The sequence below is a fragment of the Enoplosus armatus genome, chromosome 14, assembly GCF_043641665.1.
Source record: "Enoplosus armatus isolate fEnoArm2 chromosome 14, fEnoArm2.hap1, whole genome shotgun sequence".
NCBI lineage: Eukaryota > Metazoa > Chordata > Actinopteri > Centrarchiformes > Enoplosidae > Enoplosus > Enoplosus armatus.
Window position 1 is genome coordinate 6,170,072 of NC_092193.1, and position 23,806 is coordinate 6,193,877.

The window sequence follows — 23,806 nt, forward strand, 5'->3', positions numbered from 1 at the left end:
CAACAGTAACTAAAGTCTTGGTAATCAGCATGTAATTACAGGTATCTTAAATGAGCACTTTGACAAGTCATCGTGTAATTATAGCCTTCTTAAATTCAGATTTTGACTTATACGTGAATTCCAGATAATCCTGTCAAGCTGTTATATGACAAATCCTCTTGCCATAGCCTTCAACACACAGCCCCCTTCCTACAACTGCTCCTGTCATTTCCATCACGCCCCGGTGGCGTTTTCGTGTCTAGCCGGTGCCCCTCCCCCACTCCGGTTTCCTCTTGCGACTTTCAAGCCTGCTCTGCAACATGCAATATTATGCATCATGACGCATGCGCGTAGAATACACCATGATGCAAATGTCACTGCGCAACCAATTCAAAGCGGGCTGATACAATGGGGTTGGCGGGCTAAAGGGGCGAATTAACGCGATCAATGTATTAATAAAATTGTGGCCAAACTGTGTAGCCATGCTCACAAGAAAGAAAGGAGCCGCCATTCCATTGTTAACCTCAGCCGTGATCTTCGAGAAAGTTCCCACTGCCCGCAACACAGCAGCGGAAAAGATGACGTCAAGTGCCCATTACTGTTCTCCCTCTCCAGTCCTTTCAGTCAAAATTCACACGCTAATAGCCATCAACAGACGTTATAAACGCCACTAGCTGACACAACGTGACAGCAAAGATAACTATCTTAACATTAAAGGTGCGTATTTACTCTCGGCATGGATAAAATAAGAGTTAAATCGTTTGACACATACCCATCTCAGTCTATCCAGCAGACGGAGACCTTATAAGCTCGGTGGGGCTCAAGCGGTCACATGACTCCTCTCGACCAATGAGAACGACGCTTGCATGTTTTGCCAGGCTTTTCTCCGAGAGGACGGGCGACGAACGGCTGGGTTGTTTTCAAAACCAGCGATGAACGTCACACAGCCGTAGGCTACGGTTAACGTCCAATATTTAGGAAATAACTGTTTATATTGCGCAATATTCACATATAGCTGAACCTGAATGAGTCGGTGGGAACGCGTAAGCCAGTGTAAAGGTAAGCGCAAAACAAGGTTTGTTGTTTCATTGCCGCGTATCATAAGGGGTAGAAATCCTAGTCAACGTTAGCCATCTGGCTAAGTTCTACAGCGAGCAAGCTAACGTTAAGCTAACGTGAAGTAAACTGCGTGCGAAAATGGAATGTTATGTGTCTGCGTGGGCTTGGTATAGTTGTGTGCCACGTGCGTTACTCACATTGAGTGCTCTCTCTTCGCTAACTGAAATTTCACCCGTATCTGCTTTTTATAACCCGCTCCCTTTTTGAAGCGAGAGTACAGAAAGGCGATAGGAAAATGTCGGGGCGAAACAGAGCGAGCTGGGTTAGCCCCAGTCAGCCAGCCAGCGAGGCTGTGTAGGGCTTGAAGAGGTTGCTAGCTAGCTAGATTAAGCGCTGGGGAGGGGGAACGTTGTGAGGGCAGTGAAGGGGCTGCAGTGGGCTTTTGTCTCAGGCTCTGCTGTGCTCTCGTGTTGAATATTGTCATTAAAACCTGAAACGCGAACTTGAATATTATTTATGTTGGCCGCAGAGTGGCATTACACAATATATTTACTTGTGCAACGCATTTCAGGACATAACGTCAACGATACCGTAGCTCGTTGTGTTTACTAACCATATGCAAGTTGAACATTTTTAGCGCTCAGCAACATATTGCTGGCTGTGCATTGAAGGCAAAGCACCAGCGACATTACCGTGAGATGGGTGGTGTTGTCTGCAATGATCTCGCCAATGCCACCGTTTATTTACACCCAGCACAGTTGTAGTGATAATAGCTATCAAATCTAGCGCAAAATATAGTTATGATTTGCTAATTCATACAAGGAAGTAGCATAGCTTGAATAACCAGGAGCTTGCGCCTCCCAGCCAGTGACTGTGACATCTTGGGGGTGTGTTGCCTGATACAAAAGCTGCCTGTTTTTAGATGGCTGTTCCTGCAACGACCGCTCTGAACCAACAAAACGTCAACCTTAAATTTAAAATACCTAAAGTTAAAGAGCTGTTTTGTAGAGACGGAACTTTTGTGCATGCTTAAATTAAGCTTATAAAGACCTCCCATACACCACAAGCAGTACCAGATCGTTGTATTGCCAGAAAAATAAGAAAAATTGCCAGTATTTGAAATGCTATTAATGTCATACGTGTATATCCGTGTACTGTTAATATAAGGAAGGGGAGTTATGTGGAGCTGTAATACATTTGACATAAATATGAATACAGCAACAATATAATAATTGAAAGGAAAACAGAAAAGATAGATTATTCTAACAGCATAAACACTTTATTCACCTAGGACTCTAAATACAGCAGCATTTGCCAGATATGAAATATATTTCATGTCTTGTGTAAGACATGGATAGAGAAAGCCTAAAAGTGTAATACCATGCCTGTATTGTCAGGAAAAAAGAAGTAATATTTTCTTGTATTTACAAAATAATTATTTTCTGATTAACTTTTACAACGTTTTTTCCTTTTGTGATCACAAGAGAACAGTTTGCCTGTCTGTTGCTCAGCACTACCTGTGAACACAAAACAATTGCGCTCAAGAAGAAAAAGACTTATGTTAATAATACATAGGAAAACATGCCATGACTGCTAAATGGTTATTTCATTACCTCAATGATCTCAAGAGAACAAACTTGACATCAATCAAAAATATAACCTTTATTAGAATTTATGTAAAATTAATATTTGACCAGTCACTAAAGGCATTATTAGAGCCACAGGATGTGTTTGAATACAACAGATATACTAGATGCCTCCAAAATTGACACTCGTCAATGCCAACCAATATTTGACCATTTGCTATCGTTAAATTCACCTTGTACATTGGGGCTGGATTGGGTGGTGGCATCAGTCTGTGTGTTTTGTCTAATTAGTCACCACATATTCTCACATGGTTTTACATAAACTAATTTATAAAGTTGTATGGCAGGGTTGTCCAACAAAGTACCATGGAAGACGGAGTCATTTCACTCATTCTCACCTTAAATCAGAGAGGTGGAACTGATCGATACAAATGCCTTTGGTAATGTACTGAGGATTGAATGACAACCTGCACACTTTCAGTCTTGACACACCACATTTTCACATTACTAATCTAAAGCACAGGACTTACTACCTGTCTAGTTTAGTCCTTGATGACTTGGAAATGCCCTGGTGCTATAATTACAAAGTGCTTTAGAATGAATCTTGTTAATTTGATATTTATTTACTATTTTTTAAACGTTTTAGGAATTCCGATATTCAAGGAGATCAAAGCTTCAATTTATGTGTTCCCAATTTTAATTTAATTTATGACATAGTAATACATAATATATGTTAAAGTGATAATTTTGATGTCTTTTTATAGAGGTCCTACAATAAACACAAATGTTGCTAGTCATAGCCCTGGTAGTGCAGAGACTATAGAGACTATGAATATCATTCTTTTCATTATCATAATAGTGTATCAGGTCAGGTGTAAGCATGGTGTCTGCTGTCATTGTTTATGGTCTGCATAGCCAGTTTGTAGTTGATTGTATGTGGTGGGATTAGCAAGCTTTTTGTTAATGTGCCAGTGTAATCAGATTCACTTTGCCAAACATGTTTTTTGTTTATATTCTTTTAGTGTCCACGGTGGGTTTGTACTAATATCTCAATACCCAACTGCAGGTCCAAAACAAGAAGGACATGAGAATGGATAAAGATCCTACAAGTGTACTTGGCAAGTGAGGATGCATCAGATGGTGATTTGGCTGAGAGTTAATGGCTGTTAAGTGAGAATAGGGTTAAGACACATTGCAATATATCACCATACAGTTTCTCGCAAAGCGTTATGGCCACTCTGGCATCAGGACTGCAGTGCCTCTTTGTTGCGTCATTGGGGCTGAGGTATATCCTTTTATTTTCTGCAGTCACTCTGAAATGTTGTGCTTTCTGACAGTTCAATCTTTTGCCAGCTTAGAGGTGTTAGACATTGAAATGACGGCGCATGTGTTTATTTTGCCTTGTGTGTTGAAAAGGCTGCATCTGTATTCCTCAATATAAACCTCTGGGGAAGTGAAACCTCTTCTGAATGCAGTGAAAAACAGTATGGCATTAATTCCTACTTCATTTTGTATTTTTAGGGGTATATTTCACTCTTAAGTCCCACTATTATTGTGATACGTCTTACACCTTATGTATGTATAAGCTTTTCTTCTCTCTTTGTTGCAGATTAATCAAACTCTTAGCCAGCCAGGCATTGCCAGACCACTTAGCAATTGTGAATCAGTTCAGTTCATTTCCAAGGGGCAATATCAATAGCGCAGACCAAAATGCTTTTGGACGCTATTGGATAGACCTGTAACCAATCGGAACATTGAAACGTGTGACGTAGCGCTGAGCGTCCTGTCGGAAGTACGGCAAACATCATTTTCTTATCAACAAATCATCAAAGTGCAGTTGTTTGTTCTTCTTTTAGCGAAACCATACCTTCCAGCTTTTGTACTGTGCGTGTGGTTAAAAACATTGCTCACTTTTTTATGGCAACCACTTGAAATTGATGATTTGGAATACACAGCTCACCGAGAGCCAGTTGGAGGCTGTGCCCAAAGCATTGAAGCCTTGTCCAGTTAATTTGGGAGGCTGCCACTGTCTGTCATCACGGACACAATTAATTTTTCTCCTCCAAACTCCAACAGGTGACTCTGTGCCGTTTTAATGGCCTTGATAACTTTATCATATTGTATTTTAAAGTGACATTACAACAAGCACTGCCATGTGGTGCTGAAACTACTGCAAAAACATTGCTTTCAAAGTGTGTGCCGTTGACTGTCATGGCCAACACCACCATTAAATCTGTATGCGCACCACATGTATCGGGTGAATTTAACAACAGCGATTGGCCAAATATTGGTTGACCTTGACTGACGAATATGACCAGTTCTGTGAGAGTGCATTATGTTGTCATTCACAGAACTGGTGTTGAATATGTTAATTTCCTCTTCCTTGTAATTTCTAGGAGGGTTTCCTTGACTGACTCATTTTGATCTTCTTGTTGCTCCTCCAAAGCTTTTTCTTTCACTATTACCCATCCTTCTTTCCCACAGACATTAGATTTGTTTTTATTGCTTACCCACAGTGCCTTTGCACAGTCTCGCATTGGCGTAACACAGTCTTGTCATTTGTTGGTGCAACTTGGAGAGAATTAAGAGCATTTGGTTTGATGGAAGGATCATCCCACTAACGCTAATGCACTGTAATTGTCATATACAAACGAGATTGCATCGATGCATGATCGAAATCGAGATTTTAATATATATAGAAAGTTAACCAGCTACTCTGCCGTGACATGTTCTCCTCCAAAATCAAGTTGCTCCAGGTCTGGGTTTCTTCTTGCTATCTAACTATTCACGTTTCTTTAAGTTATGAAGTGGTATGATGTCGTATAGTCTGTGGTGCAGTGCACAAATTAATAATTCATTAATTAGTTTGTTCTACAGAAAATCAGTCAATTCAAAGTAATCATTTACCAAGTAAAAATTGACTATTTGCAGGTTACAGCGTCACAGAGATTAGTAATTAAAGTAATTTTGAGAGCATTCTATTTGTGTTTGACATAGTAAAAGTATTTTAGTTTGAAATGTTATTTTCTCCGTCTGTCTTGGCAACATCCAATGCCAGCATTCATCCTCTGATCTCACCCGGATGCATTGAGTGACGGGTCTGGATGCACAAAAATCAGATTTTCCCCAAATTTCTGCCAGATCATGAAAATCGGATGAGGGAGGGTCTGCAGTCACACCAATTTTACATGTGCAGTTCAGGCAAATGTTGATACAAGCAGAGAGAGGGTGAAAAAGCAATGCAGGCGCATCTTAAGAAAAACAACCTCAAGAGGCACACAATGGACAGTTTGATGTTAAGTATGTACCCTGAACACAACCTCTTTACATTCTCACTTAAATGACAAATTATTTCTGAACCTTTTCAAGATTTCCTGGCTTGGTAAACACTGACACTGAAAGAACCTACTGTATGTGTAACCATACCGTGGCTACTATAGCCTTTCCAGACAGACTTTAAGCCTCTTAGCTAGAGAATAGGATATTGACCAAGGTGCTGTAAAGCAGGAACAATTATGTAAGGGCATACTGTATCCCCTAGTGTACTGCTTGAGGAGGTGTGTCTTTTTCATCGGGATTTATTTGTTTTTTAGTTTTCTGGATGGATAAGACACCACATGCTTTGCTATCTTATTTTTTATTTTCATTAATTTGCTTTTGTGTCCAACATGACACCAGTTTAAACACCTTTTTATAATTTGTAGCGTACCTAAACAGACCGATGTATAAGGTCATTTTTAAAAAAGGAGAATAAGAGATGGCAGGGCAGGAATGTGACCTTCACATTGAGGTAGGGGTGATGGGGTATAAATGCATATCAGGTGAAAAAAGATGGTCAATAACACAAATTAAGGTTTGTAATGACAGACAAACGAAAGTCCTCCAGTATGAGCCTCAGCTCGCTGAATGTTTGGTCTTTTTTCATGTGAACCATAAGAGGAGTCAGAATGACTACAAAAGGTGCTTCTCTTCGTACTAAAGACATGAGAGGCTTAGTCTAGCTGTCTATGAGATGTTTGGATTTATATTTTGTCTTCTAGGTCTAATCCTTCACCAGCAACACATGCCTGTTATCAGTTCTGGATGTAATAAAGCTATGAAAGTATTGACCTTTTACATAATACTACAATATAGTATAACGCATAATACTGTGCGGTTCCTCTTTTTTTGTTTTGAGCAATATCACCAGGGTAGTATCTTCACGGAAACCCCCCTAACAACGGTCAGAGTTTTTTGTTTTGCTCTTCTTGCCCCTCAGCAAAGTGAAGACCCCTTCCATGTTACTGTGGCCTGTGTAGCTAATGGTTCAGGTGTTTGTCTAGAAATCCTTCTAACTTGGTCATGTTCAAAGTTAGTGCAGCATTTGGAAAGGTTGTAATAAATTTAAAAAATCCCACAAACAGAGAGCCAAAGGCAGAAATGATCTGTTTCCTCTATTCCAGGGCAGCTTAAAATTCTGCTCCGTATCACTTTCGCTTCAAGCTGTAGACCACATTTATTGTGTAGCAGTTCAAACAAGACTGTGAAAGCACTAGTGCCGTTTATGATATGAAGTGCCCCTAGCCAGGCCTGAGCCCATCTGCAGTTGGCTCCATCAGCCGTGTTTCTGCGTCTTCGAGAGGCCCAGCAAGTGTGCGCGTGTGTGTGCGCGCGCGTGTGTGTGTGTGTCTATCTTTTGTGTGAGGAGGGTGGAGCGTCCTGATTACACAACATGTGCTAGCCTTTGCCAGCAGCTGAATGTGTGCAGAGCGTTGTTTTTGTTTGGTACTTTGAGTGCGGTATCTCGGTGTGTAACGGCTGATGTTGCCTTGATAATCCACCATGTGCTTTTAAAGACAGATAATTTGAAAGCCTGTGACCTTCCTACAGGAGAATACAGCATGACAATGCGGAAAAGGAGGAGGATGGAAAAGCTGGGTTGTGATATTACAACATTGTAGGTTTTTAATTATTAATGAGCCCTTAAAGTTTCCTTTTCATGAATGAGGAGGGAGAGAGATAAAAGTGTGCGTTGATAGTTTAGTGGGGGAAAGGACAATTTGACAATGTGTGTGTGGTTTGCTTTCTTCATTGCTTGGCTGCCTTCACTTAACTGATGCCTAAGAAAGCAGTCATATCCTGTTTACTCTGGCTCTTACAGTGACCATGCTTTCTGAGGGCCAAGGACCCTCCTGCTGCAAAATAGGTTAATGAGTATTTCATTCACAGGATGTCTTTTGATTTGGATTTGTTGCACCTCTCTTTCTGTGTGGAATTAAACATAGTATAGCTCTGACCTCCTTTACTTTTTTTTTTGGAAATGTGGTCAAATTTGGTTAATCATTGACAGTGGTCTGGTTTACTTTTCATGCTGCTTCAGTACTATGCATGTCTGTGCTTGTTTCCATTTATATGGGCTTAAACTGGAGCTAAAAACAGCACGACCACATCTATGAATAGTTTTCAGATCAGTCACTATCAAGAAAGCGACATTTAGTGTGCTTTAACAAAATGCCTGCTTTCATGAAAGTTAAACTTGTTAAGAATAGATTTTAAATTGGTTGCTTTTAGGCTCAGTGTCTTTAGGACAACAGAGTTTGACATTTGACATTACAGCATTATGTTTTGTTCACTGAAATGTTATTATGTTAAGATGTACAAGGCAAGGCAAATTTATTCACGTAGCACAATTCATACACCAGGCAGCTTCAAAGTGTTTTTCTTTAATAAGAATTGTGTGTTTAATTTGTTCACAGTGTATTCACGTATACAGTGCCTTGTTCATATTATTATTATTATTATTATTATACAGTTTTTAGAGGACCGCGAGTATGTTTACAATTAGACGTGTTAGGTTCAAATTTGCACAACATAATGACTAATGTTGAATATAATGAATACAGAACTCATCAACATTGTCAAGTTCAGAGAGAAAGGAGTTAAAAAGACTCTGTTTTGTGGATAGTGTTCACAGATCTCAGCTAGCTTAAAAACATTCTTAAGCAGTAGTTTCACTGTCATTGCAGTACAAAAAGCAGCGGTTGAAAAAGATGACAACACCTTAAGTGAAGATTGTATGATATTAGTATTAACAGGATGATGAAACATCATTTGGTATCATTGACTATGTCTTAATGTATAACGTAAGAGTAATTGTTTCACAACCTACGTTTTCTCATTTCCAGATAAGAACATACCTCTCTTTTTGGCCTCTTCCAACCTTAAGTGAGTTAGCTCATAGTGGCTATGTTTAACTTAACAATTTGTTATTTGTGTCATGACTGCAGCTGTGTAGCAGTGAACAGTTTTATTGTTTTTGGCCATATATTTATACCAGGGTTAGAATACTTGGAAAGGTTATTTTATGTCCATACCAACCACCTCTGTATCTCTCTGAATCTGAAATCACAATAAAGTAGGAGGTTACCTTCGTATCTGAAGTGGTGTTTATTGTGTCATTATACACTTTGTGAGTGCACTTGAGTGTTAAAATGTGAGGTACTTGGACCAGCTTTCCACATTCTGTAATACTTTATGTATGTGTTAAGATTATTGATAGCAGTTGGAATAAATGATGCCCAAGGTCTCATGTTTAAAATGCAGGTACTGTAAAATGGCGAAAGTCAGGTAAAGGCTCAAGCAAATATTCACAGGACTTAAGTGTTAAATTTGCCTCTTTGACTGTATCTGTAGGACTGTAGGGAGAAGTTCAACCTGTGTGTTGACTTGTTCAGTATTAATGGGCACAATAAAGTAGTTGTGGTTAACCTGCTGAGTGTGTTCTGTAAACAGTATGACTTCTTTATCTGCACCATCTTAAAAGCCCAGTGGTGAAGACACTGATATGAAACTGCTGCTAATCTTCATGCTGCAAGAGTGTTGATCAAAGACTTTGTTTGCTCAGTAGTCTGTATGTTCGTCCCAGTCTGAAGATGGAGATGCTGTGTCAACCTTTGCATGCTGGCCTCGCCGAGGCTTACTCTGGTACTGCAAAGCTGTGGTTTTGGCACAGCTCGGGCAGCCATGTGTCGAGCCTGTGATCGGATCGACATCTCATCAAGCCTAATAGGATGTGGCAGGTGTAGATGGAGTCATGTCTTGACTGTCATAATGAAAAGTGACAGGGCATTTCCCTCATGGTTTATTTTTCAGACTGAGGCCTGCTAGTTGCTCATATGGATCCCAATAGATGTGCATTCCTTGTGCTTGTGAGACCTTGTTGGGGATGTGTTTTGTTTTATAGTCGTGTAGATGGGTTCAGTGACAAAGATGACAAAGCAATTTTATTCATTCGCTTGGTGCAAAAGATCTGAAATCACTGTTTTCAGTTAATACATCGTGTTTTATTTGCTTGTCTTCTTGTCACCCCGTGAGTTGAGAAGTGACCAGTCTTTAAGAAATTGAACTTTTTGTTTAGATGAAATAAGTATGCTGTTCATGGCCATTTGTGAATTTTGAATTTAGGTTTTCAATCTCCATTTCAGCTGTTGATATTGAAGTTTCCTTGTCAGTTGAGCAGCAACAGTTCTCCAGTGTTTAGTTCAGTCATGTGAGCTTGACCCACGAATAGGTCCTAACCTTTGCTCTAATCCCTCCCCCATTCCCTCTCCCCTCCTTTTTAACCCATAATCGGCAGTAAAGGCTTCATTGTTCTTGTCTGCTGCTTGAGTATCTGATCGTTAACCTACATTCAGAGCAGTGGCGGTAGGCTTCTTAAGGCTCTCAGGCTCTCTCGGACCAATTTAATGGGCGTGTTTCAGTGGGCTGAGCCTTATTCTCTTGCCAGTAAAGTTAACCCTATTTACGCCTCTCTCATGCAAACATTAGGCTATTTTATGAGGCTTTTGATTTGTGTGTGAGCCATGCCCAGAGCCTCTCCCTTGTAAATTTAGGGCTATTCCTGTTTTTATGGAAGCTTTTAAGTGATGGATAAGGCTGCGAAACAGTTCAGCACTCAATCTTACATAAGAATACACATTCAGGACACATAAAGTACATTATGTCTGGGTCTTACAACAGCTTAATGCTTGGATTATTATGAATTAAGCCACAAAATTTGGTGTCCTGAAAGTATTTTTGCCAAACTAACATGATTCGTCCTTAGTTAAATTGAAGAGTATGCTTGTTGTACTGTAGATTGGGCAGAAAGTAACCATTTGGTCCACTTGAGCGACAACAGAAATGACTATTTTGACAGTTTTACCAGGCGGTTTACTATTGACCACCAAATGGCAACATCTTAATCTGTAAGGGTGGCTGGCACCTTTTTTATAAAATGTAACAGCGTCTGTGAAGTTTTGGCAGCAGTTGACTTGTGCCTGTTCATACATTTACTCACCACTTTTGGCAACGGTAGCCCACACTTTTCCCATGTGGGAGAGGTTGAACCAGAGCTCTCCACCTCTTCCCAGGAACATGGCTGGCTCATTTATGCAACCAAACAACCACTGGAACGAAGGCCAGACACTCTGGTTGTAGGAGGCGTGTTTGGTCTGTCTGGGGGTTAGGGTAGTGAGAGGTGAACGGACGCCTTGAGGCATCCAGTGTCACTTGCTGTTTGTTTGTCCATGTCGAAATATGCCTTCAGTTCAGACGACGGGAGGAGGGAAGCTACACTGATTTTGTGCATGTAATTTTATGCTTTTTGAATTTGGTGACAGTTTAGGCAGAATGATTGCATGAATGTGGCTAAATAACACAAATAGGTCAGGCTTATGTATGTTTATTTTTGTTAATTTTTTTAAGTAATTTGCAGGTATTGTGATCACTTCACTCGTGTAATCGGGTACATGCCATGCACAGTGCAATAACTGGCCTGCCCTACATATTACTACAGGGTTATTGCTGGAACTAACTATTTTCACCAGTAATTAATCCAGTATTCTTTTATAAAATTAATGTTTTCCTAAAAACACTACAAGTTACCAGATCTGTAATTTCACGTTTTAAAATTTCTTACTTGGTATGACAGCCACAAACCCATTGTTCAGACTATAAAGACATTAAGAATAAACTCAAACAGCAGATGTTTTATAGTGTTACATGATAGATCAACTGAATGAATAATAAATCCATGTTTTTTTTATGATTACTAACATGTTGAAGAATAGGATTTTCCTTTGTTTTGTCAACAGGAAAATAATTGGACTGGACATTTCTAGGGCACATAACAGATTTGGCATGTACAGTGTGAGGTATTACTATATTGCAGGCACATAAATTGGTTAATAATGTCAGAACATATGCTGTTAGTCTATGTGTGTGATCATGTTAAGGATGGCTGGCTCTTTGCTGGGTATTGTTGCCTCTTTTGCTCCTCTCCTGTAGTCTCAGTAATCGGGCGTTTGCGCCTGGCTTTGTCCTGCTACTCATTAGGGAGTCGGAGGAGGACGAGGAGGAGGAGGAGGAGGAGACGAAGGCGGGGAGTGGATGCGCAGCTGAGAGAGACCTCCCCCATCATTTAGCCTGATGGCATACAGGACCACAACCACGTGACCGGCTGTTTACTGTCGCAGCAAGCGTAGTGCGTCTCCTTGAGTGCGTTAGAGCATTTGCCTGCCTCCTATTGTAGGAGAAAAAAATGGACTCCAGCTTCAATGTAGATTTCAACTATTCTTCCTAATGATTATTTCTACCGCTGTATAACATTTCAAAGACGGTGATACATTCAGAGCTTGTTTTCCAGTACGTTTCTTTGTGTGTGCAGCCGTAAGTGCAGCCACATGGGAGACCAGGGGAAAATCACATGCATTTTCCACATGGTGTGTGTGAGAGCGCACAGCAGGCAGTACTCTGGAAGCTGTAGTGGAGTAATGTTGCTGCTGCTGCTGCTGTTTCTGCTGCTGCTGCTGCTGCTGCTGCTGCTGCTGCTGCTGCTGCTGCTGCTGGTGGTGGTGGTGGTGGTGGTGGCGTACTCTGCGCTGTGTGTCAGGCTCAGTGCTATTCTTAGCCCTCTTCCCTCCCTGTCCCATCCTGCAGTCTGTGGATCAGGTTACCGTACTGTGTGTGCTCTTCATCTATCCCAGCTACACCAGCACACTCTTCACCACCCCCCCCAGCACACATCTCCGCACCAACTCCTCAAACCGCTACACTTGCGCAAGGACACACACTGAAGCAGTCGCTCTGCTGTCAGGGCCGACATGCTGCAGCACGACAGGTTGTTATTGTTGTTAGTCAGGAACCAGTGGAGTTAAAGTACAGGAACACCAGGTTATAAATAAATACAGAGACATCTGCTTCTCAGAAGGACCAGCGCTGCAGCCAGCACACTTAACTTGGGATTTCACTGACTTAGTTCAGTCAGGGCAAGTTCACATTTAGATTTTGAAAAATTCAGACCCATATTTTTCATTACAAGTGGGCTGTCATGTTCAGGCTTAAAGAGGATAATTTAGAAACTGTGTTATATTTATAATTCACATAATCTGAAAAGTAAATTGACCTCAAGGCCTTGTGGCCATCATATTTTGGTCATCCACTAAAGCTGTTACAATAATGTGGCTGCATAGCAAACAGAGCCTACAGCACATGATATCAGTGACCTGCACAGAAGGATGTTTATATCACAGCTGGAACTATTAGTCTATTAATTAGTGCTGCAAGTAATGATTATTTTAATTATCGATTTAATCCGTTGATCATTTTCTCGATTATCTGTTAATTGTTTGGTCTTCAAAACATGAGAAAATACATTTTCCTAAAGCCCTATGTGGCTTCTTTTTAAATGTCTTGTTTTGTCCAATCAACTGTATAAAACCCAAATATATTTATTAACTATCACAAAAGACAAAGAAAAGCAGAAAATTCTTGCAATTGAGAAACCTGAACTAAGGAATTTGGGAATTGTTTCAGGTCTACTGTTAATCGATCAGTCGATTGACAGAAAATGTATCAAACTATTCGGATAATAGATTAATTGTTTCAGTCAATTTTTTAAAGCAAAAATGTTTCTTTCTCTCTAGTGTAGAGGTTTGCTGCTTTTCCCTGTTTTTATTTCATTGTAAACTGAATATCTTTGGGTATCTCTATATCTTTGGATAAAATAAGAGGTTTGAAGGTGTCACCTTGGGCTCTGGGAAATTATAATTTTCACTCTTTTCTGACATTTTATAGACAAAATGTTTAGTTGAGAAAATAATTGTCAGAAGAATCAATAATGAAAATAATCAGTTGCAGCACTGGTATATTTTGTTTTGTCTCGTCAGTGTCTTCTCCGTGGCAGCTGAATTATTTACCACATCGCTGATGTTGTTGAGGCCAAGGGAACCAGCCAACCAGAGTGTCTCTCGTGTCACATCTCTCTGTAGTACGCCTTTCACTCTTTTGCAGTCGTGATTTTGCAGTTTTGATAGTCTATTTTATTGGATTTAAGCGGGTTAGGTAATTGTTGCTATCAGTGTTTTCACTGTATGGGATCCCATGTCAAACTAATCTCAGCTTTAGTCTCTGTGAACTGTAGTAGTTATCAAGGCAGGGTTAGATCTAGACTTGAAACAGCCCAAGGTTAATGGCAGAGCTTGCAGGGGCTTATGCAGCCCTGAGCTGCTCATGAAATGCAGCGAATGCGAATGCCAAACTGGCGAGTTCCCAAATACCTCTGTAATTATAGTCACACCCTCCTCGCCTCGTCTCTGGGCCAGATTGGAGTCCTGTCAGCGTTTGTTTTCTGGTCTGGTCCCGGACTGTCCATACCGCTTTAATACCCTCGATACACTGGCCTCTTTACACCAACGTGTTCACCGTGGGCTACTCAATTCTCCCTTTCAGCCGCCTGAATGACGGTGCTGCTGCATACTGGCTATCTGCTGACTAATGATGGGCCTCTCACTGGCCTCGGCTGAGCAGCAGGGCTGTGTGTTGGAAAAAACGATACCTGTCAACATTGTGCTATTACTCAGGATCAGCAGAGGTTGTAAAGGTATCTGAAGAAACAAAATGTTGGATTCCTTTTGAGTAGTGTAGTCTTCTTATTTGTAATTATAATTTAGTGCTGAAAACAAGCAAGTTTCAGTCTGGCAAAGCTAATGACATGTGCAACTGTTTGAATGTGCCCTGCTGTCTAATAAAGATTACATTTGTTTTATATGTTTTAATCCCAAAAACTTGATTAATGATGATTGATTGCATATTTAGTCACACAGAATAAAATTACATGAAAAAACACTCAACTAACTTATTTTCTTAATAGATTAATTACAGCTTATGTTTTTTTTCTTGATTAATTTTGTTCAATAAATTATCAGAAAAGCTCAAGGTGACCTCTTCAAATCACTTTCACCCAACTAACAGTCCAAACCTCCAAGCTATTTAGTTTAGATTGATATAAAGCAGAGACAATCGGCAAATCCTCACAATTTAAGAAACTGGAAATGGGAGAAAGTTTGGAGTTTTTGCCATAAAAGACATCATCACTTATGAAAATAGTTGCTTATTTTCTGTTGATCGACTAATCAATTGATGGACTAATCATTTCAGCTCTAAAAAAACCATACACTTTATCAAAAACTTATATATTACAAATCTGAGTAGTAAGGCAGTACGTATATTTATAAATGTCAACCCCCAACAACAGCAGTTTCCTGCTCTTTTGTGTGCAGCAGAACGGTCGCTCTGTTAATGCCTCTGTCTTAAAGTGCTTTTGCTGCTTAAACTTCTAAGACTTGTGGCTTTCACATAAATCCTCGATACGCCACATAATTGTTGCATGTGCAGGTGATGTGTATGAAAAGCAGAGCGTGCTTGTTATCTTGGTGACATCTTGTGATTGAAGGCCTGCAGTCTGTTATGATCCATTTAGCTGCAGTGGTTGTATGTTTTTGATTCTGTTTTTTATATATATATATATGCATGGATCCATTGTATTGTCATGGCAGTGTAGTGTGTCACTGTTGGCTCTGTGCTGTTTATAGGACGATCGTGTTTGATTATCAAGTTATGAGCTCCACATTTTAGATCAGTGACTGCTTGCAACACTACTTCTGTCCTTTTGAGCCTTTCTGCCTTAGTTGTAATTGAAAAGCAACCACTTATGTTTGTGTTTTTTCCAGGCATAGTTTACATCTTAGGTTGGTTAGCATAGCAAACCTCTTACTAACTGTACATGTGCTGCACATAAGATAGTGTGGTGTGTAGCTTAACCTCACATGATAATTGTTTTGCAGTCCCTGCCGTAGCCACAAACACCTAAACGACAGGATGCCTACGTAGATAAAAACTGTACATGTACGCCGGATGTTTCTGGAGACCTGGCAAGGTGAAACAGGTCGTGAGATTGATATGTTTTTAAAAAAGTTTAGCAAAAAAGCTTAATATTTGATGGTTCCAGCTTCTTAAATGTGGAAATGTGCTGCTTTCTTTTAAATTATATTTAATTGAGTGTCTTTGAATTTTGGACGTCTGATCAGACAAAACAAAACATACGAAGATGCCACCTTGGACTTGGGAAATGATTGTTGATTACAGGCTTACTACTGAAGGACACTTCACTGATATTGGTTTAGCAATGAGGTTTGTCATTTGGACATTGTGGCTGTTGTCCTGTCAGTTTAGACCCCTTACATGTTTACTGACCCACAGAAACACAAAAGCTGTGGATGACGGGGCTGATCAATTGCATACTGATTTTGACTTCATAAAGAAGGCTAAAAGAAAAAAAGAAATCATCTGATTAAAAACCCTGAAAGTTTCAAGAGTTACTTTTACATAAATATTACTATGGTGGAAACAAACAATTGTCTTCATTATTGGTTAATCTTCCAATTATATCCTTGATTTGTCTACACATTTTTTGGTCTATTAAATGTTAGGAAATTGTTAAAAGTCCAAGTTGACTCATTCTGACTGCTTGTTTTGTCTGACCAACAGTTCAAAACCCCAAAAGTTATACCATTTACTGTCATGAAAGGCTAACAAACCAGCAAATATTCACATGTGAGAAGTTGGAACCAGTGAAACAAAAGGATTAATCAATGTCTTTAATTATCAGCCCTGATAGAGAACACTTGCTTCTGAAGAAATCCCCCCCATTTTTAGGAAAATCTGTCCTGTACTCTTTAGTAAGGTGGGTCACCCCCAGTAGGAGTCCTGTTTCAAGTGCAATGGTAGGTCTTTCCTTGGTAAACTAAATGTTCACTATAGAGATTCTAGTTAAGATGTAATTGGATGCGTATTGAGTAATGGGGCTGTCCCATTCATTTTGGAGGCTGCTTCAAAACTTATCAGTGGCTCTCAGGTTTCCTAATATAGATTTTACTGATTGCGGTACATTCATAGTGCCAAGAGCTGTTATTTCTGTAAAATCAGAAGCAGTGCTGTTTGTGAGAGAGCGTGTTTTTAAAAAAAAAAAAAAAAAAAAGAAAAAACATGAAGAAGAAGCAGCAGCAGGGAAAGTTCATTGCAAGTACATGAGAAGAAGGTCTTGTGACTGACAACGGCGATCCTCATGTGACAAGATAACTGACAGATGCCATGTCGGCTTCATGCGCATGTTCAGCTGAGTGTTATACTTTCTCCAGTGACTGTGGGCGCCCCCACTGACTCTGCTGCATGTGTTACTACACTGACACAAACCACATCAGAGAGGAGCTTGGTTATACTGATGAGTAGACCGTAGTGACAACATGCAAGGGTGGGCGTTTTCCTCTCAGAACTTTTAAGAGTCCCTGAAGCTGTGATTCATGCTGTACTTGTTTCCTGCCTGTTTTCTAAGGTCAGTCTGAAGAAGTGGAATGGAAATTTCAATAAAAATCCCAGATTACAGATCCACTCAACCTACATCCTGAAACACAGCCGAGTTACACTTTGTAGCATTGCTGTTTCATATGCCACCACTCCGCTCCTCTCTGGGTTTAAATGACTTTACTTAGCTCTTGTTTCCTCTGTGATACAGACGTTTGCTGAAAGCCTAGCTTGTAAACAGTCTCAGTGGAGAATTGTCATTTAATTGTACCTGTATTCAAACATGTCTCTTGCTCTTGCCAGTGTCTGGTGCAAACACTGCCTGTTTACACCAAGTCTAAAGAGGCCAGTCATCAGCTCGGATTGTGACTGTGACAATGTTGAAATCCTGCTCATTGCTGTTGCTTTCTGTCTCCAGGTGCATGATGAACCTACTGTGCTGTAGCTGTCACAGCTAGTCAGGTGCCGCACCATGGCCAAACCTGGGAGCGACCGAGATGGAGCCATGGTGGATAAGCAGGCGGGGAAGAAGGTATGTGAGCGCAGAATGGCACTGAAGACAACATTTGAGCAAAAAGTGAATCAAATTTATTTTTGAAGTGTTACTCGATAGAGCTCCGTGAAATATTTTGCTTATTTTCTTTTAATTCTGATCCAAACCACACAGATATGAAGCACAAAATTAAATCCCAAGTTGAGGCTCGAAATTCACTCTTAATCTTGAATCCAGCAGTTGGCAAAATAATCTTACCTCACAGATGAAGATCATGTAACATAATCTTCATCAGCAGGTGGAGTTTGCCCAGTTGTCATGAAATTGTAGATTTCCAATTTTTCAGAGCACTTCAGGGACGTCTTGTCCATGTTGGTATATTCATGCATGACCTTGGAAACAATCTCACCTCAAAGTCCTTTTAGTTGCTGTTCTGGATCCAAAGTCATCTTAGTGCGACTTGTATTTGAGTACTTTTAGTTGTGATTTGTTAACAGTGACAGAGCACACTCTCACACAGATATTTCAGCACTGAGGGAAATTCTGACTCAACAGAGGCATCTTAATAAAGAGTCAATCTGCTTGACCTTTTTGCATCTTGTAGCCCTCCATGCTAACAGTGACTAAGCCAGACTTCTAAAATTATGACATCTGTCTCAGGTAATTTACCTGAGACAGATGTAATTTTAGAAGTCTGGCTTAGTCAAAATTTCCCTCAGTGCTGAAATGTGTCTTGGCATATTTTAGCACCTGGTCACTTCTTATTTTGTCATGGTGATAATTCTCTATTCATAGACATTTGTATAAATGCCTCTGCTACATGTATCATTACCCACACTTGTAGTTCAGGGAGCACATCTAACCTCCTAGCTACACCACTCTCTCTACCTATCTGCATTATAAAGTACACTTTGTTCTGAGAGCCATACATGTACATGTTGACATTGATACTAATGTTTGATCAGATGTGATTCACCAGAAATCTAACAATATAAATTTGAATGGGATGGATTAGAAGTTCACCGACACAGCTAGTATTCTGAGAACCAGTGAATATTTATTCATGCTGCACTCTGCTTGTCTATCATAAAACAATGATGCACATGTGTTTAAGTACAAGGTACTAAATGGAATATGTAGTATGTAAGTGAGAAACTGCAGTGAGTTTCTTTTTGAGTCCTATCCCCCCGTATTGTTATACCAACACTACTTATTTATAACTTTCTCCATAAATGAGACAATTCATGTCTGCATTTATTTTTAAGGCAGAAGTGCTTCTCATGCTAACTCCCTTCTACTTTTAACACTGCCAGACACTTCAGCTTTGCACAGCTGGCACATTGCTTCACTGAGATCAAAGAAGCACCACACTGCAGACATTTTCCTCTTGCCAGAAATGTATTTTACTGCACCAAAGTGCAGCTCACTAAAGTACTGGTACTGAAAAAGCTTTGTCTGCAGATCAGAGTGCAAGAACGGTGACTGGAATTGTAAGACATTTTAGGTAAAACAGATATTACTGGTGTAATGTTTTAGTGCTATCGCTGGTTGGATATGATGCACTGGAGTATTTTCCTCCTCACCACCCCAATCATAAGTTTAGTATTTTCTGAAGAGTACAGATAGCCTCTCCATGCACATGAAAAACTATTTTTAATTGATGCAGTGGTAATCAAAGTCCTATCCATGAAGACAAATAGCAGCTGCAAGTTGGAGGGATCAATTTTAACATTTTCTTGATTGTCTTGTGAAGTGTGAGTTGTTGAGTTTTTAGCTTAACCAGACTTTGGTCACCCAAAACATTTAACTAACTCTGCATGGCTGTACTATTTTATAATGAAGCTGTAGAAATTTCTGTTTTATTTTTAAATCTTCAAGATGTTGTTAGCTATATTTTCTGCATTCTTTTTTGCACGATAATGTCCAATGTAGGTGTGTTTCAGCATGAAATATTAAAACATGAGTGTAAACGGCAGCTTGTCTGTCAGTCATTATGACTTAAGGGAGCCATTAATCTAATAAGTCTATTAGTATTTAACAGCCTTGTGTGAGTTTTACTTTCAACAAGCCTAGTACCATTAGAATAGACTTCTGTCTCTTCTGTATTTTTATTTCTGTGTGTAAACAAAGAAATAAAAAAACTAGTCACTCCTGATATTTTACTCCTCACTTGGCAGATACCCTGCCTTGGGAATAAGATTTTGGTGAGTCATGCAGGCAAACCTGCCGCCTGCATGACCCAAACAATATGTCGCAGAGACACAACACAGCCTGTAATATAATCATCTGCACTTTGTTATGTTAGTGTCATGTTTTAGCGAGCTTTAGTCCCATCTGAAACACTACCTGAACACTAAGCTCAACCCTTTTGTTGTCAAGCTAGTTAACAGAGCTTTTTAAATAGGGCTGCCTCGCTTTATTTACTGTCATGGTCGTATTGTTTACACACACACACACACACAAACACCAGTCACAAATGTGGCCACGTCTTTGCTGTATTTGACATGCCTGATTTTTTTTATTTTGTATGTCCTCCTCACCTCTGACAGAGCAAAGACAAGTTGTCCCCTTTCACCAAAACTCCGAAGCTGGACCGGAGTGAATTGCTGGGGAAGGAAGGGAAAGCCAAGTCTTCCATGAAGCGCAAGCTCTCCTTCACTACCAGTCCGCTCCGGACAGAGGAGCGAGACTCTGACACCGGTAAGAGCTGTTGCTGCTCCTCCCTTCTCCTCTTTCACCAGCCATGCTGCTGGCTGGCTGCCATGTCCTCACACTGCCCCCTGCTGGTCTGTTATTGAACATTCTGTTTAGGCACTGACTGTAGGTCAATGGGTTTGGACTTGTTTGGCAACAGGATCCAGAGCTGACGGTGCTGAGGAAGATGTGACCTGTTGAATAAGAAGATAAACCATAAGAATGTAATAAGATTCAAACACATATGTAGCTCTAAATGTAGTCATGTTTTGAGTATTAACTTTCTTATGAAAATTAAAATTAAGGCCTCCAACCCTTCTGTAACATAAAACTAGATTGCCCTATAGTTCATGATATGTCGTCTTGTTTTTTAAGTTTAAAGAAAGGCTGGTTATATTCTGTATTTTTCTCATTGTCAACAAATCCCATGAAAGGATCAAAAACAACAATGGACTGATCTTACTAACAAGGGTAGCCAAAGGCTGATATATTGTATTCCTCTGTGTCATTGCTCTGGGTGACAACTTTCTCCAGTACCATGAACATTGGCACTGTAGTTTATTCTGAGTCAATTCCACAAACACTGTCCTGCTGCTGTAAGTACCTAGTGCACTAAATGTGTATTTATCCACTGCTGAAAATAGTTCCCAAGAAATCCACAATTTACTCCTGTGAAAGCAACATTAGCTAAAAACTACAGTGTCCAGCTGAGACTTAAATATATATATATAGACTATATTTGTGACCTGTTCTTCAAGATGTGCGTCTTCAGTAGGAACCAATGGGCTTCAGGCTGAGAGCCGCAAGCAGGGTAGAAAAGCCTGTGAGGCGGACTGACACAATTTATTTTGGTCTTTTTTTTTATGGAATTTGTTGGCATAAATACAAAAATATAGAATGTCAGCCCTGTCCTTTAAGACCTGGTATTGTCCATGCAGTTGTAAGAAGATGTGCGATGATAACTGGTTCATCTTTACTGCCATCATGCTGAAGATAAAGTGCTTCACTCGACTGCACAGCTTCACACTGGAGACATTGTGAACTCGACGTCTTAATCTTACCTCTCTTACTTGTGTAAACAGACTGCTCCTATCATTTAGGTTAACTGCACGTTCACATCAGATTATAGCACTAAAAAAAGGTTAGTGTCTCATACAGCCATAATTACAGTAAATGAAGTACAGTAATGCGTTTTACAGACTGCTTGAGGTCCGGTAGGTTTGCCTTCATCTCCTCCGTAGAGCAAAGTAATGATTTTCATTGTGTGGTCCTGCGTCATTCTAACAGACGAGAACCGTCAATTTTGAATTCACCCAGTTTGATTTATGTTGCACAGGTTGTAAAGATAAACTAGCATGGAGGGCAGCTTTTCCTTCCAGCAGCCTTTCCCTAGCGCCTCTCAGCTCCTGTGTTGAGCAGCTGTAGGAATGAGGGAAGTAACGACTCCGCTGACCGCCTCGGATCGGATCTTCTCTCCCGTCTCCTGTGTTGCCATGACTCATAATCTGTGCGTGGAGTGCGAGTCTGCCTTGTGTGTCTGTATTTGAGTACATGTGAGATGAGGAGGGTGAGAGAGAGTGAGCGTTAATGCAGTGCTTTCCCACCCTTCCTCCACCCACCCCCTCCTTGCTCTCCCCTCCCCTCCCCATCCCCATCCTCTCTGCTTTGCACTGTAGATGACTCAGACCCAGGCCAGTCGAGTGAGACCTGGGGAGAGAGATTAGTGCCTCCCTGCAGGATATACGCAGGTAATCGCTGCAGCCCGATCCTCGGCCCCCGTGTCCTCTACAAAGTCACATCACCCACTTTGAGCCTCTATGCTGCTGTAAACACACATACACACATGCACGTGTGTGTGTTTTCGCCCTGCATCTGCCCCTGTTACAGCTCACGCATGTCTGTGTTTAGTAACAACTGACCGACGGTGACTGGGGGGGCTCGAGGAGTGCTGTCTGCACTTGGCTGGCTTAAGAGAATGCTGTCTTTTTTTTTGTACCCTTTTTTTTTTTTCTTTTTCTTTCTTCCAAACCTCATGCTTGTCATCTGTTTCTCCGCGTGCTCAACAGATACAAGGGAAGGAGGATGTGACGGTGACACTGACGATGACATTGCTGCTTGGACTTTGGACTGTTCTCTAAAATCTCTCTTGGTTTTGTTGCAGATAAAGATGGACCAGACAAGAAGAAGGTGAAAAAGGAGGCCGGGGGCAAGAAGTCCCAGGCCAACCTTTTGTTTGGGTATCCTCTGTCGGAGCGCAAACAGATGGCTCTCCTAATGCAGATGACTGCCAACAGTCCAGGTTTGTGTGCCTGCCCTCTCACCTTAACCACATCCTCAACATGGCTCGGACTATATTTACTGTCGGATGAGTCATGCTTCTGAGTGTTTTGACGAATATGCTCTCTAATATTTGAAGGTTGTTTGAGAATACGGCAGTGTCTCATTTTTAATGTACTAATGGGGGACAAATTAAAGGACAAACCAACATGTGTCTTTTAGTATGAAATCCGGCAACCACGAGCCTCCAGAACAGCTGGATGAACACCATTCTTCCACAAGATATTCCCTCATTTATATGTGCAGACTTTATTTGATCAGATATTCTCATTGAGATCAAGATCTCTTTTGCAAGAGAGACCCGAGTACAGCAGATAGAAAAGAAAAACAAACGTGGCCAGACATAACACAAGGACATAAAACATCAGAGACGGTCACAGACATCACTAAATAGATTCGAAGATGAAGGTTTATATTGTATCATTTGGTCTTATGGAGATGGTGGTGGGGAACTGGGTTGAGATCTGATGAGTGCAAAGGCCGCAGCATTTTATTCACATAATTTTCACACTCACCAAACCATTCAGTGAGCCCCGGTGCATGGAAGCATCTGCATTTGGTATTTCTCCACTCCTCAGGTTTTTCCGTTTCATTTCTCCCCTGTCTTGTAGCTGCTCAACCACAGAGAAAGCTGTTCTGTATACTTTCCCAGTGATATTGTGTTATATTATGTAACTGGAGAAGCGGATACCTGATGAAAATGCGCACACAGACACAAGTAAGCACAGGTTTCCAGTAAAACCAGTGTCACCGCGGTTGCTCAATCGAATGCCTTGCTCATTAAAGGAACAGTTTGACATTGTGGGAATTAAGGTCATTCGCTTACGCCATAAATTAGATTGGAAGATTTAAATTACTCATGTCTGTCGGTTCAATATTAAGCTGGAGCCAGCAGCTGGTCAGCTTAGCTTAGCATAGCATAAAGACGGGAAACAGGGGGAGCAGCCAGCCTGGCTCTGTCAGAAGCTAACAGCACCTACCTACCAGCACCTCTAAAGCT

At 40.6% G+C, this 23,806-nt stretch overlaps 1 protein-coding gene across 1 annotated transcript in view; it reads left to right on the forward strand.

Moving 5' to 3' along the window:
• The first annotated feature begins 914 nt into the window (after nt 1-914).
• ankrd12 (ankyrin repeat domain 12) overlaps nt 915-23,806 on the forward strand; it is a 33,246-nt gene continuing 10,354 nt past the window's right edge. Inside the window, exons 1-5 of the mRNA XM_070918591.1 lie at nt 915-1,038; nt 17,701-17,814; nt 20,325-20,475; nt 22,146-22,217; nt 22,631-22,768. Of these exons, the coding sequence (XP_070774692.1) occupies nt 17,755-17,814; nt 20,325-20,475; nt 22,146-22,217; nt 22,631-22,768 (421 nt within the window). The 5' untranslated portion in view covers nt 915-1,038; nt 17,701-17,754. The remainder of the gene's footprint in view (nt 1,039-17,700; nt 17,815-20,324; nt 20,476-22,145; nt 22,218-22,630; nt 22,769-23,806) is intronic.